Consider the following 17,843-nt stretch of genomic DNA (forward strand, 5'->3'; position numbering starts at 1 on the left):
TCTGAATATTAAGCTTTAAGCCAACTTTTTCACTCTCCTCTTTCACTTTCATCAAGAGGCTTTTTAGTTCCTCTTCACTGTCTGCCATAAGGGTGGTGTCATCTGCATATCTGAAGTTATTGATATTTCTTCCGGCAATCTTATTTCCAGCTTGTGTTTCTTCCAGCCCAGCATTTCTCATGATGCGCTCTGCATATAAGTTAAATAAACAGGGTGACAATATACAGCCTTGACGTACTCCTTTTCCTATTTGGAACCAGTCTGTTGTTCCATATCCAGTTCTAACTGTTGCTTCCTGATCTGCATACAGGTTTCTCAAGAGGCAGATCAGGTGGTCTGGTATTCCCATCTCTTTCAGAATTTTCCACAGTTTATTGTGATCCACACAGTCGAAGTCTTTGGTATAGTCAATAAAGCAGAAATAGATGTTTTTTTTTCTGGAACTCTCTTTTTTTTTGATGATCCAGCGGATATTGGCAATTTGATCTCTGGTTCCTCTGTCTTTTCTAAAACCATCCCGAACATCTGGAAGTTCGCGGTTCACGTATTGCTGAAGCCTGGCTTGGAGAATTTTGAGCATTACTTTACTAGTGTGTGAGATGAGTGCTATTGTGCCATAGTTTGAGCATTCTTTTGGATTACCTTTCCTAGGGATTGGAATGAAAACTAACCTTTTCCAATCCTGTGGCCACTGCTGAGTTTTCCAAATTTGCTGGCATATTGAGTGCAGCACTTTCACAGCATCATCTTTCAGGATTTGAAATAGCTCAACTGGAATTCCATCACATCCACTAGCTTTGTTCATAGAGATGCTTTCTAAGGCCCACTTGACTTCACATTCCAGGATGTCTGGCTCTAGGTGAGTGATCACACCATTGTGGTTATCTGGGTCGTGAAGATCTTTTTTGTACAGTTTTTCTGTGTATTCTTCCACTTCTTCTTAATACCATCTGCTTCTCCTAGGTCCATACCATTTCTGTCCTTTATCGAACCCATCTTTGCCTGAAATATTCCCTTGATATCTCTAATTTTCTTGAAGAGATCTCTAGTCTTTCTCATTCTGTTGTTTTCCTCTATTTTTTTGCATTGATCACTGAGGAAGGCTTTCTTCTCTCTCCTTGCTATTCTTTGGAGCCCTGCATTCAAATGGGAATATCTTTCCTTTTCTCTTTTGCTTTTTGCTTCTCTTCTTTTCACAGCTATTTGTAAGGCCTCCTCAGACAACCATTTTGCCTTTCTGCATTTATTTTCCATGGGGGTGGTCTTGATCCCTGTCTCCTGTACAATGTCATGAACTTCCATCCATAGTTCATCAGGCTCTCTGTCTATCAGATCTAGTTCCTTAAATCTACTTCTCACTTCCACTGTATAGTCATAAGGGATTTGATTTAGGTCATGCCTGAATTGTCTAGTGGTTTTCCCTACTTTCTTCAGTTTAAGTCTGAATTTGGCAATAATGAGTTCATGATCTGAGCCACCGTCAGCTCCTGGTCTTGTTTTTGCTGACTGTATAGAGGTTCTCCATCTTTGACTACAAAGAATATAATCAATTTGATTTCAGTGTTGACCATCTGGTGATGTCCATGTGTAGAGTCTTCTCTTGTGTTGTTGGAAGAGGGTGTTTGCTATGACCAGTGTGTTCTCTTGGCAAAACTCTATTAGCTTTTGCCCTGCTTCATTCCGTACTCCAAGGCCAAATTTGCCTGTTACTCCAGGTGTTTCTTGACTTCCTACTTTTGCATTCCAGTCCCCTATAATGAAAAGGAAATCTTTTTTGGGTGTTAGTTCTAAAAGGTCTTGTAGGTCTTCATAGAACCGTTCAACCTCAGCTTCTTCAGCATTACTGGTTGGGGCATAGGCTTGGATTACCGTGATATTGAATGGTTTGCCTTGGAAATGAACAGAGATAATTCTGTTGTTTCTGAGATTGCATCCAAGTTCTACCTGGGATCAAAAACCTGTTATTCTAACAAGTTCACTCACCTTGTCCAGAGCACCTCCATGCATGCTAATAAGGACATGAAATAGTGAATTATCTCTTAGATCAGCCCACCTTAAATTTTTCTTTTGCCAGGATATGTATTTTACTTCTTAATGCAGAGACATGAACAGGGGAACACACCTATGACAAGCCTTGTCAACTTCAGAGCAGTAGCCTGACTGAAAATTGCAATGGATGTGTCAGGGGAATTTGTAATTTCCTTGGTTCTGTCTCATCACAACAAAAATGAAGCGATGGATAGATCAGTGTTATAGCCCTGTGTAATTTCATCAGATGGACCAGTGTTACAGCTCCATGTTACAGCTCAGTTTTATTTAGAAAGCAAAGGAAAATACATCCTTGATGTGTGAGGGTGGACCAACCCAAAAGACACGAAGAGAAGAGAAGCCCCTGGCCCAACTTTGACTCCTCTTTTTATATGTTTTTTTTTTTTTTTCCCTCTTCCCCCTCAACCTGCCCTATGTAAATTGGGCTTGTCAGGAGGGTTGTTTGTTTTACCAAAGTCCTCACTCCTGTCCTCGGACCTTTTTTTATTCTATTTTCACAGGATTTTCCCTTTTTTGTTTTTTAGCCATTGCCATTTTGTACTCCTTTTTCCTATTCTAACTACCTGACATGCGCCCCTCAAGAGATGGGAGACCCAATTCTTTGGGAATAGGGGTGCCGAGGTCTTTCTGGCTCTTTCCTGTTGAACTGGGATGGCGAGGGGCATTGGGCCTCCCCCTCTTGCTAGTCTCAAGCTTAAGAGTTCTTATAGCAGTGTCCGTCTAAGGGTGAGTGATATTTTCCAAGGCCAGTTGTAGTTTTATATACTGTTGTTGAACTGGCACTGTATGTTGTAGCTTGTTGACCTAGGCAGAGACAAACAGGTTAAAAAATTGGTAATACATGGAGCAATCATAAGCAGCATTAATACAGTGATAACAAGGATTAGTAGGGGCATTAGCCAATTACAAATTCCCCATCACCCAGAGAAGGATCCCCCAAAGTTTGATTGTAGCCACCCCAAGAACTCTCCAGCTCGTTCTTTGAGATCCTGTAGGATATGAATGTTTTTCTTGAAGACTGTGAGCCTTTTTTAACTTGCCTGGAGGTATTTACCAAGAAACAGCACATCTCACTCAAGATGGCTCAAGTCCCTCCTCATTCAGGGATCAGGAGATCTATCTCCTGCCTATTTTGGAGTACAACCCCTGTCAAGCTGTGTTGGCTCTTTAGAGTTATCCTGAGAAATTTTATCCCCAGAAAATTAATTTTGGGGGCATTCATTAGAATGTCACTCATTTGTAGTCCTGAATAGATCTGAGATCTCTCAGGGGCTCACAGTTATATTGAGTGTCCTTTTCTGTTTTCTTCCACAGCTTGACTCATGAGTAGTGAATTCAGGAGTCGTGTCCTGGAGCCTTGACCGCTGTGGGGGTAGAAAGTATTACAGAGTAGGAGCCCTTCCATATGGGCTGGAGTTGAGCCACTGGGGACCCATCTTTCCAGACTTTAATTAGGACTTGAGTCCCTGGAGCATATAATGGTGACTCTTTAGAATCTTTTGGGTCCTGGTTGACATCCCACAAGTGTATATCCTATTGGAATTGCCCAATGGCCATGGTATAAGACCAGAGGGTATGATCCTCTGGATCTAGAAAGAGGTCACTGAAATAAAAGAAAGGCCTCCCATATAGCATCTTATATGGACTAAGACCAACCTGTTCTTTAGGGGCAATATGGGTGCAGGGGAGAGCTATTGGTAAAGCCTCCTTCCATCCCAGGGAGGTCTACCTGGATTACTTTTTCATCACTGATTTTAAGAATTGGTTGGCTCTTTTGCTTTTCCTGAAGACTGAAGCCTCAAGGCACAATGGATATAATAAGCAATGCCCAATGTTTAGAGACCCCTTGGGTGACCTTAGAAGTAAATGGTGTCCCATTGTCACTTTGTAATGACCTAGGCAGACCAGATCTCAGAATGATTTAATGGAGCAGTGTTTTACCACCTCCTCAGCCTTCTCAGTCTGGGTGGGAAAAGCCTTCAATCCATCCTGTGAATGTATCTATCATGACTAATAGGTATTTATACCCTTGAGAAACTGTCATCTGGGTGAAGTCCATCTACCAGTCCTGACCCGGGTAGGCCCCACTTCATTGGATGGGCTGAGGTCTTCAAGCTCCTTGGGGGTTGTTCAACTGGCAAGTGGGACAAGATGAGACCACCTGCCTTATAGTCATTTGGAGGCCTATCCCCCTGAAGGGCCTTTCTAGTAATCTTTGGAGGGCCTTTTCTCCTAAATGAGTGGTGGCATGTAAGGAGTTAAACAACTTCCATTGGAGGTTCCCAGGCAGAAAAAGGAGTCCCTCCTTGTGGAACCACCCCATATGATCTTCTTGAAAGCCCTCACTCAGAGTCTCACTTTCAGTGTATGAAGGAGTTTCTGGCAGATTTGTCTGTGGAACTAAGGTGGAAACCCCTATTAGGCCATTGTCATGTAAGGCTGGTCTCTTAGCTCCCTGACTGGCGGCTTGGTTCCCTTGTGCCACTTCCGTGCTCCCTTTTTGGTGTCTGTTACAATGGACACTGAAACCTTGGCAGGCAGATGAACTGACTTTAAGAGCCTAAGGATTTGATCACCATATTTGATTGGAAACCCTCCGGTGGTCAAGTTGCCTCTTTCTTTCAAAATAGCAGCATGTGTATGTAGCACCAGAAAGGCATACCTGTAAATGGATACTCTTTTTCCTTTTCACAGCTCTAAAGCTGGAATCAGGGCTATGAGCTCAGCTAATTAGGGCTGAAGTACCTGGTGGCAAAAGTTTAGCCTCTATGGTTTAGAAATTGGAGACTGCTTCATATCCATCTCTTCTTTTTCCATCAAAGACAAAACTGCTTCCATCAGTGTACCAGATTTCCTCAGGATTGGTCAGAAGATATTCTGACAATCCCTCTAGTGGTGTTGTCCAGTGGTCCAAAGTTTCTAGGCAAGATTGAAAGGGGAAAGAGCCCTCAGGGGTAGGCAGGAGGGTAGCTGTGTTAAGAACCTCACAAAGGGATATAGTCAGACCTGGATTTTCCATCAGCATTAATTGATATCTGAGGATCCTTTGATCAGACATCCACAAATGGCCTCTCCCATTCAGAAGTTGTTTCACTTGGTGGCTGGTAAAATAGCTCACTCTCATGAAAGAGTTTTAAGGCATCTTCTACCAGGACTGCAATAGCTGCAAGATTTCGAAGGCAGAAAGAGATCTCTTCCCAGTAAGTGAGTAGGACACTCAGGGACCACCAAAAACTGGTGGGAAAATATTTGTTAATCCAAGCAACAAAGAAGTGCTTGGGTGAATATTTTTGTAATTGTTTTTCCTGTAGCAACCAAAATGGTACAGGTTTGGGAAGAGAAGGCTCCGGAGTAGGAGGCCAGGTCAGAGTAGGTAGCCCCTGTGTCAACCAAAAAGTTCTTGGACCTACATGTCACATCCGGTTGCACCCTTGGCTCCAACCATGTGATGGTTATCTGTGACAGGCCGGCTGGCTGGAGTTGGCTGTTTCAGTCCTTTTGAACCATTGTGAGGGAAGGCTTCGTGCTTGACCTTGAGGCTCTTGGGTCCCAAGGGCAGGGTCTCATCCAATGTCCCAATTGATGGCATTTGTAGCAAGCCATTTTAAGAGACTTACCACGGTTTGGACACTCTTCGGCCCAATGTCCCACCTCTCTACAGATTACGATTTACCTCATGCCTTGTCCTTCAAGGACTCGGGGCTTGCCATAGGGCTTCCCTGGAGGGTGGTCAGCATCCGAGCATGCCTTGTCTCTTTCCTTATTTCCCTTTCCTGGGCCTTGGCCTCCCTTTCCTGTTCTCTGTTATAAAAGGTATTGTGGTGGTCTGGACCATCTCACCTAAAGAGGCAGAAGAGTCCTGCTGCTATAGCTGTTGTAACTTTATGCTGATGTCTGATGCACACTGGGACAGGAATTTGTCTTTTAAAATCACCTGTCCCTGGTAAGAGTCTAAATCCAGATTGGTAATCTTTTGGAGGGCCTCTTTTAGCCTTTCCAGAAAGGCAATGGAGTTCTCATTGGGCTCCTAAGTTACTGCTGAGACTGGGCACTGTCTTGCAACTAACAGACTTCCTTCTATTTTGATGGGTGGACTTCCTTAGGGGTGAGTCTTTCTGAAGCTTATCCTACCCACTGTTGCAACCTGAGATCCAGGCATCCCTGGGTCAGGGTGCAGATCCCCAGGAAGGCTTAGTTGTGACAGCCTCCTGGAGATTGAATCCCCAGACAAGTTGAGGCAGGTAGGCCTCCTGAGTATTGGGTCCCTGGGCAGATCGAGGCAGGTTGACTTCCTGGGACCCCTGGGCTGGAGTTGGGCATCCCTAAGGTCTCCAGCATGACCAGTGCTGGGTAGGATTAAGGGGTTGTCATTTTAACTCATTGTCAGTCTGTTCACCACAGATGGGAATAGAGATCATGATGTAAAGCAATCTAAGCCTGTGCCTTGAAACTGCGAACCTGGTGAAGCAGCCGTATAAGCCTTATCCTCTTATTGCTCTGAAGGAATGTAAGTCATTGATCTCCTCCCTTAGTCCTCCATTAGAGCAGATTAGGGTGTCTCCAATGGTAAACAGTTCATTGTCATAGACCCACTTTAGGTAATAGCAGAAGTAATGACAAAGGACTGGGGTATGTGGTCCTGTTAGGGGCCTTAAGAGTATTTGAATAATAAGCAGCGTGGAGCAACGTTGCCTACAAGGGGGCAGGGTCCTGGTTGTAGGAGTTAGTAAGTGGCTTAAGAACACATTGATAAGAAACAACAGACCAGATGTTCCATAAAAGTGGAGTGGAGATTTGATCCAGGGGTATGCTTGTAACTTTAGGAGAAGGGTGATAAGGGTTTGGGCCCAAACAGCCTGCAGGGCTAACTCCCAAAGTGCAATCATTATCCCTGGAAGCCCAATTGCCTTTGAAGGAATGCCACCAACAGATGGACTTCTAGCAGGCATTGTGCGCCGGTCACCTGCCCTAGCAGGTCCACTGAGAGATGCTGTTGTTGTACACGTTGTAGGAAACATGGAAGATGAAGGCCTGAATAGTTAGAGGGATTGGATGTTATACAGTATTTCCCTCCCAAGGGCCAGCCATTTTCTGGTTGTCCCTCCAGAAGACTGTACAGGCAACATGTGGGCCCGGATGGGCCTCAGGAAAAGAGCATGAAACCGGAGTGACTGGGGCAGGGTGCAACTTTTGAAAGAATGACATAACCCAAGGGAATAATATAAACAGATTAAAATCAAATGGGTCCAAGATGACAAGTCAAATTCAACTAAACCTTGATCCCCAATCTGTAAGCTAAATGACACACCCAGAGGTGCCTGGACAGTTCCAAGGCACTGTCAAAAGACCAAGGAATGGGTGGTTCCCCAATTGTTGGAATGATCCTCTCACCCATTAGCATATGAAATCACCCAGCTGGCAAAAACTAACCACACCACATTCCATGGCTCTGTGGATGGCCCACACCCTGTGGAGTGTGCTTCTCTCTGAATCTCAACAAAACCACCTCTCACTGAATTTTTGCAATGAGACATCAGAGCCTGAGCTTCATTAGGTCCTGAAGCCAGGCACCATGGGTTTTGGCAGGGCTCAAGTCCCAGGAGAGAGGAGCTGAAGGACAGGAGGAAAAAGCAGTAGGAAAATCATTCTGAGAAATCCCCTTCATAACCTGCCAGAAAATCTGCTAAATACCTGACCTGTGCTCACAGTTTTCATTGGCCTGACCCTTGGCACAAAAAGAGTAAGGACAGAAGAACCCCCACCCACTTGGGCAACAGCTGCTGGGGCCCAACAGATAGTGGAGCCTTTGGGACATGTTAGGCCCGATGTCCGAATCCCCGAGCGGGAAGAGAGAAAGCTACCAAGAGACAATGCAAAACGCAAGAAGGAAGTTTATTGCTAGCTCGAGCTAGGGCCCCCGCTGTGTCCAACGCAGTGGCGCACAGGCTGAGAGCCCCGAGCCCGGTTTTTCTACCCATATTTATAGGCCATCCAATTTCAAACATAAGCAGGGGTCAATTAGCGAAGCGGATTGGTTACATGTTCGCGCGCGCGGGACTTTTCCGAAAACAAGTTCTGATTGGCTGTATCTGGGTGGCCTGATAATCGTCCTAGTTGCCAGAGGAGGGTCTTTCCCTTCCCGCCTCTGTCTCCTATCATGGCGTTATGTTTGCTCTTCCTACATTCCGTTTGTTCTTCCTACATTCCCCCCTGTCTTTTGTTCATAAAGAGGAATCTTCCTCTTTTTCATTTCGGCCTACCGGCCGGTACTGTTGCCTCAGCATCATAATCTGGATAGTATTTAGCTGTGTCCTAATAAAAGTGATTAGTCTATTTAAAATGCAAGGTCCAATTGTAAGTATTAATATTAACAGTAAAAGTGGGCCCAGGAGGGTTGAGACTAAAGGAGTCAGCCAGGGCGACCAGGATCCAAACCATTCCCACCATCCCTGCTGGGCTTCCCGTTCCCTTTTGCGCTGCGCCAGTCCTTCTCTTACTTTTGCCATGGATTCTCTTACGACTCCTGTGTGGTCAGCATAGAAACAACATTCTTCTCCCAGAGCCGCGCAGACCCCACCCTGCTGGAGAAAAACCAAGTCTAATCCCCTCCTATTCTGCAACACCACCTCAGACAAGGAAGTCAAAGACTTCTCTGAGTGGCTGATTGATTCTTCTATGCGAGTTAGATCCTCATCTATAGCAGCTCGGAGGGAGGAAAACCCTTGGCCTTGCAGAGACAGTGAAGCTATTCCTGTCCCTGTCCCCGCCAGCCCAAGACTGAACAAGGCTGCCACGGTGATCGCACTGACTGGCTCTCTCTTTTGTCTCAGCATTTCCCGGTCCCAATGTGAGTACATAACCTCTTCAGAGTGGTATAAGATTTTTGGCATTACAGCAACCAGGACACAGAATTCTTGACTCTGGTTAAAAACCTTCACATTCAAACATGGGGTCAACCCAGTATGTGAACAGATCCACCATCCTCCAACCCCTGGTACAATCCAGTCCTTTCCTTGGAGGCTTAGATTACCCTTGGTCTGAGCACAAAGGGAAGCCTTGTCATGTGGTACTGTGCCTAGGCAGAGCCCTTGTCCCCATACCTCCTTCATCGTGAGGCCAACCTTACGTTCTTCCCATCGACATTGGGGTGGATTCTGGCCTGAAGACAAGTTGTAGGAGACGTTGAGGCCTACAGCCTCATAAAAAGGGGGGCGAAGATTATAGCACAGCCAGCAGGATTGGGTTGCATTAGGGTTGGTACGGTTTAAAGTCGCAAAGGCTGCATTCACCAAAGCCCATAGAGGATCTTGGGAGGCTGGACTAATGGTTACAGCCAGAGGGCTAGGGGCTTCTGTTAGGTTATTTCCAGGGCTTGGAATGGAGGAGGGGTTAAATGTTTCCTGTGAGCTTGATCTAGAGGGGCTAGGCCCTGAGGCCCCTTTGGCTCCCGTTTCTGTTATGACTGTATTGGGACCCACACTATGTGTTTGCACTGGCTCAATAACCTGTCTTATGGTCAATAACCCACTCGGATAGGGACCGGGCCAACTCACGTGGAGTTGAAATCCCCAAGTCAGTCCGGAGGTCCACTTGTTTTCTCTTTTTGCCCTTTCTTGGTTAAACTGTACCCGTATTTGAGGTGCCCTGCGGTCAGGGTCTCGGAAGGTAAAGTTCACCAAGTCTCGATTTCCCACATCCCACTTTCTGGGCCCATTGCATGAGGTTACACAACTCCAACTAGCACAGTAAAAGCTTTATACCCCCCCACATGTCCTCCAATTTCCCTTGATGCCACCAGGACAGGCGTAAAACCCATCTGGCCACCAGAACCCATCCGTTCTGACCCACCCTGGCCCAGTATGAAAAAGTTGCCTGAGATCAAAGTACAGGTCTGGCCACCAAGTGTTAATGGGATGTATCTCCGAGGTCTGGTTGAGCACTTCGTGGGTCTGTCCATCGCTGAGCTTCCAGGTAACCTTGACCGGCTGGTGGGGGTTGGTCTGGAGGCCGTGAGAAGTCATCCCTGGATTGATGAGGGCTGCCATTAGCAAGAGAACTAGGAGGCTTCCCGGCGGGTGAGCTTCAGTTTTAAAGGATTCGACGGATGAGCATTCGCCTTCCATTCTGCTCGTGCCTTATCTCGTTCCTCTGGCGTGGCCTGCCGCACGTGGTTGCAGTGAACCCAGGGTCCAATCCCGTCAACCTTGACAGCGGTAGGGGTGGTTAGGAGAACAACATAAGGGCCTTTCCATCTAGGTTCTAATACTCTAGATTGGTGTCGTTTTACCCAAACCCAATCACCCGAGCTAATATTATGTGTGGGGAGGGCCCTCTCATTTTGGTCCTCGTATACCTCCCGGATCAACTTCCAAACACGGTTATGCACCTTGCTTAATGCCATTATTGTTTGCCGGAATTGTCCCAGAGCAGGGGGTGGCAGGCACTTTCCTTCAAAAATAGGATACACAGGAGGGGGTCTTCCATACAAAATTTCAAAAGGGGTAAGATTCAGCTTATAAGGGGTGTTATGCGCCCGAAAGAGTGCGAAGGGAAGGAGGGTCACCCAGTCCCCGCCAGTCTCTATTGCCAACTTTGTCAGTGTTTCTTTTAGGGTCTGATTCATTCTCTCAACTTGTCCCGAACTCTGGGGATTATATTCGCAATGTAACTTCCATTTTGTCCCCAGAGCTCGGGCTAATCCCTGCACCACTTGGCTCACAAAGGCAGGTCCATTATCAGAGCCCATAGTCACTGGCAGCCCATACCTAGGCACTATTTCCTCTAAGATCTTTTTAGCAACCACTATGGCTGTCTCTCCCTTAGTGGGGAAAGCTTCCACCCACCCCGAGAAGGTATCTACTAGAACCAACAGATAGCGGTACCCATACTTTCCTGGCCTCACCTCAGTAAAGTCTATCTCCCAGTGTTGCCCTGGCCCTTCCCCCCGGTACCTTGCTCCTAAGTGTTGCTTCTTCTCTGTTCTCGTTAACTGGCACGCTTTACAGGCTTGAATTATCTCTCGTACAGTTGCCTTTTGTCGGGGGAACCTCAGGCAGGCCGTCTGGAGAAGTGTCAAGGTCTTTTTCTCTCCCAAATGTGTGGTTGTGTGTAGGTGTTCACACAAGTGACGACCCAGGGTGGCAGGCAATATCAGGTTGCTGTCTTGGTCCCGGTACCATCCATCTTTCTCATCCTTCTGGAGGGTAGTGTCCTTATTGATCCAGTCGAGATCAGGGTGGGAGTATTCGGGAATTGGTGGCAAGGCCCCCATACCGGGAGGGGGAAGTTCCACGGTTAATATGGGGGCGACGTAGTCTTGGCTGGCTGCCTTCCGAGCGGCCGCATCAGCCGCCCGATTACCTCTTGCCTTTGGGTCTTCCCCTTTTTGGTGCCCGGGAACATGCACTATAGCTACTGCTCGGGGCAATTGGACGGCTTCTAGGAGCCTGCGAATCTCAGGCAAATTCTTGACTTCCTTTCCCTCAGCTGTCCGAAATCCCCTCTCTTGGTATATGGGGCCCTGGATGTGGACAGTGCTGAAAGCGTACCGACTGTCCGTGAAAATGGTGACTCTTTTCCCTTTTGCTCGCTCTAGAGCTTGTATTAGGGCAAGCAATTCGGCCTTCTGTGCAGAAGTATTTGGGGGGAGTGTTTCAGGCCATATCGTCTGCCCAGACTCATCAACTATGGCGGCCCCCGATTTTCTTTGCCCGTCCTTGACATAGCTGCTCCCATCGGTGAACCATACTAGCTCACTGCTGCTTAGTGGCACATCAGTTAAGTCTTTTCGTGCCGCCAGGGCCTCAGCCAGTATCTCACTGCAATTATGGAGAGGGCGGTCTTTCTCTGGGTTAGGTAGGAGCGTGGCTGGATTCAGGAAGCAAGGGGTCTGAAAACGCACCCGTGGGGTGTCGAGCAGCAGGGCCTGGTAATGTGTCAAGCGGGCGTTGGAGATCCACTTACCCGGCGGCTGCTTCAAAACCCCTTCGATGGCGTGGGGGGTGAAAACCGAGAGTTGCTGCCCATACGTCAACTTGTCGGCGTCGCGGACGAGGAGGGCAGTGGCTGCAATGATGCGAAGGCAAGGGGGCCACCCAGCGGCCACCGGGTCCAATCGCTTTGACAGGTAAGCTACTGGCCGTTTCCATGGTCCCCATTGCTGCGTTAAGACCCCCTTTCCAATTCCTTGCTTCTCATCTATAAACAATTGGAATGGTTTGTTTGGGTTAGGCAGGGCAAGAGCTGGGGCTTCCAGTAGGGCCCGTCTGAGAGTTTGGAAGGCCTGTTTCATGGGCTCAGTCCAGGTCCAGTTTGGAGTCTCTTTGCTTCCTTCATATAAAGGCCGAGCCTTCTCTGCAAACCCCATAATCCACAGTCTGCAATATCCAACAGTCCCCAGAAACTCCCTCACCTGGCGGGGGGTCTTGGGCTCTGGTATCTGTAATATCGTTTCCTTCATGGCCTGGGTTAGCCACCGTTGCCCCTGCCTGATCTTATACCCCAAATAGGTGACCTCTTGCCGGGCTATTTGCGCCTTCTTTGCGCTAGCGCGATACCCCAAGGTGCCTAGGGTTTGTAAGAGGTCCCCGGTGGCACGGCCGCATGCCTCCTCCATGGTTCCAGCCAACATAAGGTCATCTACATATTGTAGCAGAATGACCTCTGGGTGGCGAGTCTGATATTCATAGAGGTCCTCACTCAGAGCCTCATTAAACAGAGTAGGGGAGTTCTTGAACCCCTGTGGGAGGCGGGTCCAAGTTAATTGTACTACCGGTTGGCCCTCCCCCTCGGTCCACTCAAAGGCAAATATCTCCTGGCTCTGGGCCGCCAGGGGTAGGCTGAAGAAGGCATCTTTCAAGTCCAGCACCGTGTACCAAGTGTACTCAGGCAGCAGACTGCTCAGGAGGGTATATGGGTTAGGGACAGTGGGGTGGATGTCACTCACCCGCTTGTTGACTTCTCGCAGGTCCTGGACAGGTCTATAATCCGTCCCCCCTGGCTTCTTCACCGGCAGTAAGGGGGTGTTCCAAGGGGATTGGCACCGCCCGCCTGAGAATTCCGGCATCCATGAGCCGTCGAATGTGGGGAGTGATCCCCCGCCGAGCCTCCTGGCTCATAGGGTACTGTTTCACCCTCACAGGAACTGCCTCGGCCTTTAGCTCGATGACGACCGGATGCCTCTGTTTGGCCAGTCCCATTCCTGCCGTTTCTGCCCAGGCCAATGGGTATTTATGGACCCACGGTTGTACTTCTGGTGCTATGACCTCTGAGGGCTTAGGCACAAAAAGTCTGTATTCATCCCTTAAGGCTAGGGATAAGACATGTATCGGCTGTCCAAGTCCATCTGTGACTGACATTCCCCCAGGGTCAAAATGGATCTGAGCATTAACTTTAGTCAACAAGTCTCTTCCAAGTAGAGGGGCTGGGCATTCTGGTATCACCAAAAACGAATGGGACACCTGATGGGTCCCCAGATTTACTTTTCGTTCTGTGGTCCAACAATATCTTTTTGTCCCCGTGGCTCCTTGCACTATGCTGGTTTTCTTAGACATTGGTCCCAGCCTTTTATTTAAAACGGAGTGTTGGGCGCCAGTATCTACCATGAAGCCAACGGGTTTCCCCTCCACATTTATGGTTACCCAGGACTCGGGGAGGGGTGCCGAGCCTTGACTCCCCTAGTCACTGTCTTCTCCCATGTATAAGGCCCGATTCTCGGGGGAGACTTTCTCCCTCTGGGCCATCCCTTTCCTCGAGTCTCTCTTAGGGCACTCGTTTTTCCAGTGCCCCAGTTCCTTGCAGTAAGCACATTGATCTTTCTTTAGGGTCTGTCTTTCTAGCTTCTCTTTCTTTCCCGCTTGTCGGCCCCGAAGCTCCCTCGCTCCTGATCCGGTTCTTATCCCCACAAAAAGAATCTTGGCTAGCTCCTTCTGGTTCTTCTGGTTCTCCCTCGTCCTATACTCCCTATCTTCTTTCCTGATCTTTTCTGCTAGTTCTCTCTCCTCCCGTCTAATCCGTTCTTCCCTTTCCTCTGCAGTCTCTCTGTTATTGAACACTTTCTCAGCTGCTTTCAATAAGTCCTGTATTGTCTGCTCTCCTAGCCCCTCTATTTTCTGCAATTTCTTTCTGATGTCTGGAGCTGCCTGGTTTACAAATGCTAGTATCACGGCGGCGCGCGATTCGTCAGCCTGGGGGTCCATGGGTGTGTATTGTCTAAAAGCTTCCATTAGCCTCTCTAAGAAGGCTGCCGGACTTTCAGTGGGCTCTTGCCTCACCAGATTTACCTTTGCCAAATTGGTTGGCTTCCTTGCTGCAGCCCTCAGGCCAGCCATCAGAGTCTGGCGGTACACTCGGAGACGCTCCCTACCTTCCACTCGCTCGAAATCCCAGTGAGGTCGCAGCAAGGGAAACCCCTCGTCCACGAGATGAGGCTGAGCAGTAGGTCTCCCGTCGACCCCGGGGACTCGTTTTCGCGCCTCTGCCAGGATTCGCTCCCGTTCCTCCGTGGTGAAGAGTACCTGTAACAACTGTTGGCAATCATCCCAGGTGGGGTTATGAGTAAACAGAATAGAGTCTAAGAGGTCAATGAGGCCCTGGGGCTTCTCCGAGAAGGGGGGTTCTGTGTTTTCCAATTGTATAGGTCACTCGTGGAGAAGGGCCAGTACTGATAGGTCCGTTCTCCGCTCGGGTTCGCTGGTCCCACCCGGACGGGGAGTGCCTGAACAGTGGATGACGGTAACTCCGGGTCCCCAGGGTCTTGCATACTCCTATCCCCCCTAGTCCTTCCCCGGGTCCCCAGTGCCGGTCCTCCCTCGTGGTCGCCCCTTGTCGCCCTTCCTGATCCTTCCCATCCACCCGGGGGTTCTGGGGGTGGGGGCACGTAAGGGGGGGGTCTTGCTTCTGTTTCTAAGTCTATTAGGTTTGGGCAAGAGGAATCCTGAAACACCGGTTTTGAGCTCTCTTTCTTCTTAGTTTCTTCCGAAGTGAGTTCCATCACCAGGACCTGTGGATTAGAAGTTCTGTGGACGAAAGGTTTTAACCAGTTAGGTGGGTTTTCTACCAGATCTTGCCAGACCATGATGTAAGGGACCTGGTCTGGATGGCCCCAGGGGTCTGGTGCCATTATCTTTTCTTTCACTGCCTGTATTATGGAGGGCTGAAACGTACCCTCTGGGGTCCATCCGACCTGGAGGGTAGGCCATTCTGCAGAACAAAAAGTTATTAATTTACTTTTCTTGACTGACAGAGACAAGTTATGAGCCCTGGCTCTCACATCCGGAAAATGATCAGTCATGAGAGAGAGTGGAGTAGATTCTCCCTGACCCATAGTTAAGGAACAAGTGGTATGGAAGAAAGGGAGAGAGAAGTCAATGAGAACAACCACCAAAAATCCTATCAGGAGTGGTGGCGGCCAAGAGGTTGGGCTTATGGTATGCTTTTGGAACTGTTTATGTGCCTGCGTCGTTGCACGGAAGTTTTCTTGCTGGGGGCGGGCACCCTAGGGGTTTCTGGCCCGTTCCGTGACCCCCTTATCCTTTCACGGGAGTCTTCAAGTGGCAGGCGCCCTAGCGGCTCTTAAGTGCCTGACCCGTGCCCACACCAAGAATTTTAGGCCACGTTCTCAGTTTGAGGTATTAAGGGGGAGCTTCACCCGGTCGGGCTCTAGTTACTTAGGCTCACTTTTGTTGGGCCTTCAGAGTCCACCAGAGTGTAGCCCTGGCCAGGACCCATCAATTGCCCCCACAATTGTTCGCCCGTTCACTGAAGCTCCCAAAGAGATTAGGAAATTGAGACCAGATCAGACAAAACGAAATAGCAAATGATACACCAAAAGAAGACAAGAAGCGAGACAATGCCGGCACTCACACAAACACGGAGCGGCGTAGACAAACACACGGACAGACAAATGTCCGCCGACAACCAAGTGCTAGGTCTCTGGGGGGTGCACTCCCCCGTAACAGACTCAACTTACCAAACAGTGTCCACTGGTCAACTGCCGCGGGATCAGGGGACGAAAGACCCCTTTCTCCGCAGAGCCAGTCGCCCTCCAGCGTTTTCGCTGGCCTTGGTCTCACACCAGCAGGAACGTTCCCTTAGTCCTGCACCAGTTACCTCCCTGCTCTCCTAGCAGGCCCCGGTTTCACACTGGATTTCCCTGTACCAGTTACCTCCCTGCTCTCCTAGCAGGCCCCGGTTTCACACTGGATTTCCCTGACCTGACTGGGTACCGGTACCGTTTGGATTCTTCCTTCTGTCTCGGGAGGTTTCTCTCCTCGCCAAGGGATCCCGGACGAGCCCCCAAATGTTATGCCCGATGTCCGAATCCCCGAGCGGGAAGAGAGAAAGCTACCAAGAGACAATGCAAAACGCAAGAAGGAAGTTTATTGCTAGCTCGAGCTAGGGCCCCCGCTGTGTCCAACGCAGTGGTGCACAGGCTGATAGCCCCGAGCCCGGTTTTTCTACCCATATTTATAGGCCATCCAATTTCAAACATAAGCAGGGGTCAATTAGCGAAGCGGATTGGTTACATGTTCGCGCGCGCGGGACTTTTCCGAAAACAAGTTCTGATTGGCTGTATCTGGGTGGCCTGATAATCGTCCTAGTTGCCAGAGGAGGGTCTTTCCCTTCCCGCCTCTGTCTCCTATCATGGCGTTATGTTTGCTCTTCCTACATTCCGTTTGTTCTTCCTACAGGACACACCGAGGAGTAGCCTCTCCAGAGTCCCTCAGTTGCGCCCACTGCCATTCACCTATTTTCGGGGGTTTTGAGGAAACAGGAAACAAGAGTTTGTAATGGAATTAAGATTTTGTTAGCCGTACATCCTTCCAGTCATAGAAGTGAGGACCTCCTACCTTAACCAGAGGTCTTCTGGAATCTGAGACTGAGCTGCGTGAGCTTTCTGCTGTTTGTTTTTGCTGTCCCTGTTTCCAACATATTGGGCCTCTTGTAACTTACCCTGTGCTGGGTTTTCCTTGCATTCTGCTTCCACCATGGGAGCTTTTGCCCAGTTGGGCTTCAAGCCAAAGTTGTTTCAGCCGGGTTAAATCCAAGTCACAGCACCATAGATGTCGGGGGAGTTTGTAATTTCCTTGGGTGTGTTTCGTTGCAACAAAAATTTGAAGCGATGGACAGACCAGTGTAATTTAAAAATTACAGCCCTGTGTAATTTCTTCAGATGGACCTGTGTTACAGCTCCGTGTTACAGCTCAGTTTTATTTAGAAAGCAAAGGAAAATATATCCTTAAAGTGTGAGAGTGGGCTAACCCAAAAGATGCAAAGAGAAGAGAAGCCCCCCCCCCAACCCCCTAGTCCAATTTTGGCTCCTCTTTTTATATGTTTTGTTTTTTTTTTTTCTCTTCCCCCTGAGCCTGCCTGATATAAATTGGGCTAGCCAGGAGGGCTGTTTGTTTTATCTGAGGTCCTCACTCCTGTCCTCAGACCTTCCTTTGTTCTATTTTCATGGGCTTTTCCCTTCTTTGTCTTTTAGCCATTGCCAGTTTGGACTCCTTTTTCCTATTCTAACTACCTAACAGATCACTGACACACTTGTGCACAATGAATGTTTCTAGAATCTGAGGTGACAAAATTGTAATTGCACAACCATACATATTTTCAACAAAACAAAGTTTTTATTTTGTCTAGTCTGATCTGGTGGTTAAACTATCAAGTTTAAATTTTTATTTATCAAGAAAGCTGAAATCAGTGCTCAGGACACAGTAGTCATTGCATTGAAGTCACTAGTTTGTGTTCCTAAAGACACTTGAAGGTGACTGATACCTTTATTCCTTTGAAACTCC

The 17,843-nt window shown here is 48.3% G+C and overlaps 1 protein-coding gene and 1 long non-coding RNA gene across 2 annotated transcripts; both read right to left on the reverse strand.

The window, feature by feature from the left end:
• Positions 1-9,823: 9,823 nt before the first annotated feature.
• On the reverse strand, positions 9,824-14,684 carry LOC139039453 (uncharacterized; the record flags this gene model as incomplete). The annotated part of the gene is given in 3 exon segments (XM_070480182.1): positions 9,824-10,252; positions 11,001-13,087; positions 13,089-14,684. Coding segments are annotated over 3 exon segments (3,798 nt in total), but the record flags the coding sequence as incomplete, so codon positions are not given.
• Positions 14,685-15,007: 323 nt separating this feature from the next.
• On the reverse strand, positions 15,008-16,733 carry LOC139039529 (uncharacterized). Its single transcript, XR_011492868.1, has 2 exons — positions 16,019-16,733; positions 15,008-15,065 (listed from the first exon to the last, which is right to left on the reverse strand). It is a non-coding gene; the product is annotated as an uncharacterized lncRNA (long non-coding RNA).
• Between the last annotated feature and the right edge of the window lie 1,110 nt (positions 16,734-17,843).

The sequence above is a fragment of the Odocoileus virginianus genome, chromosome 18, assembly GCF_023699985.2.
Source record: "Odocoileus virginianus isolate 20LAN1187 ecotype Illinois chromosome 18, Ovbor_1.2, whole genome shotgun sequence".
Lineage (NCBI taxonomy): Eukaryota > Metazoa > Chordata > Mammalia > Artiodactyla > Cervidae > Odocoileus > Odocoileus virginianus.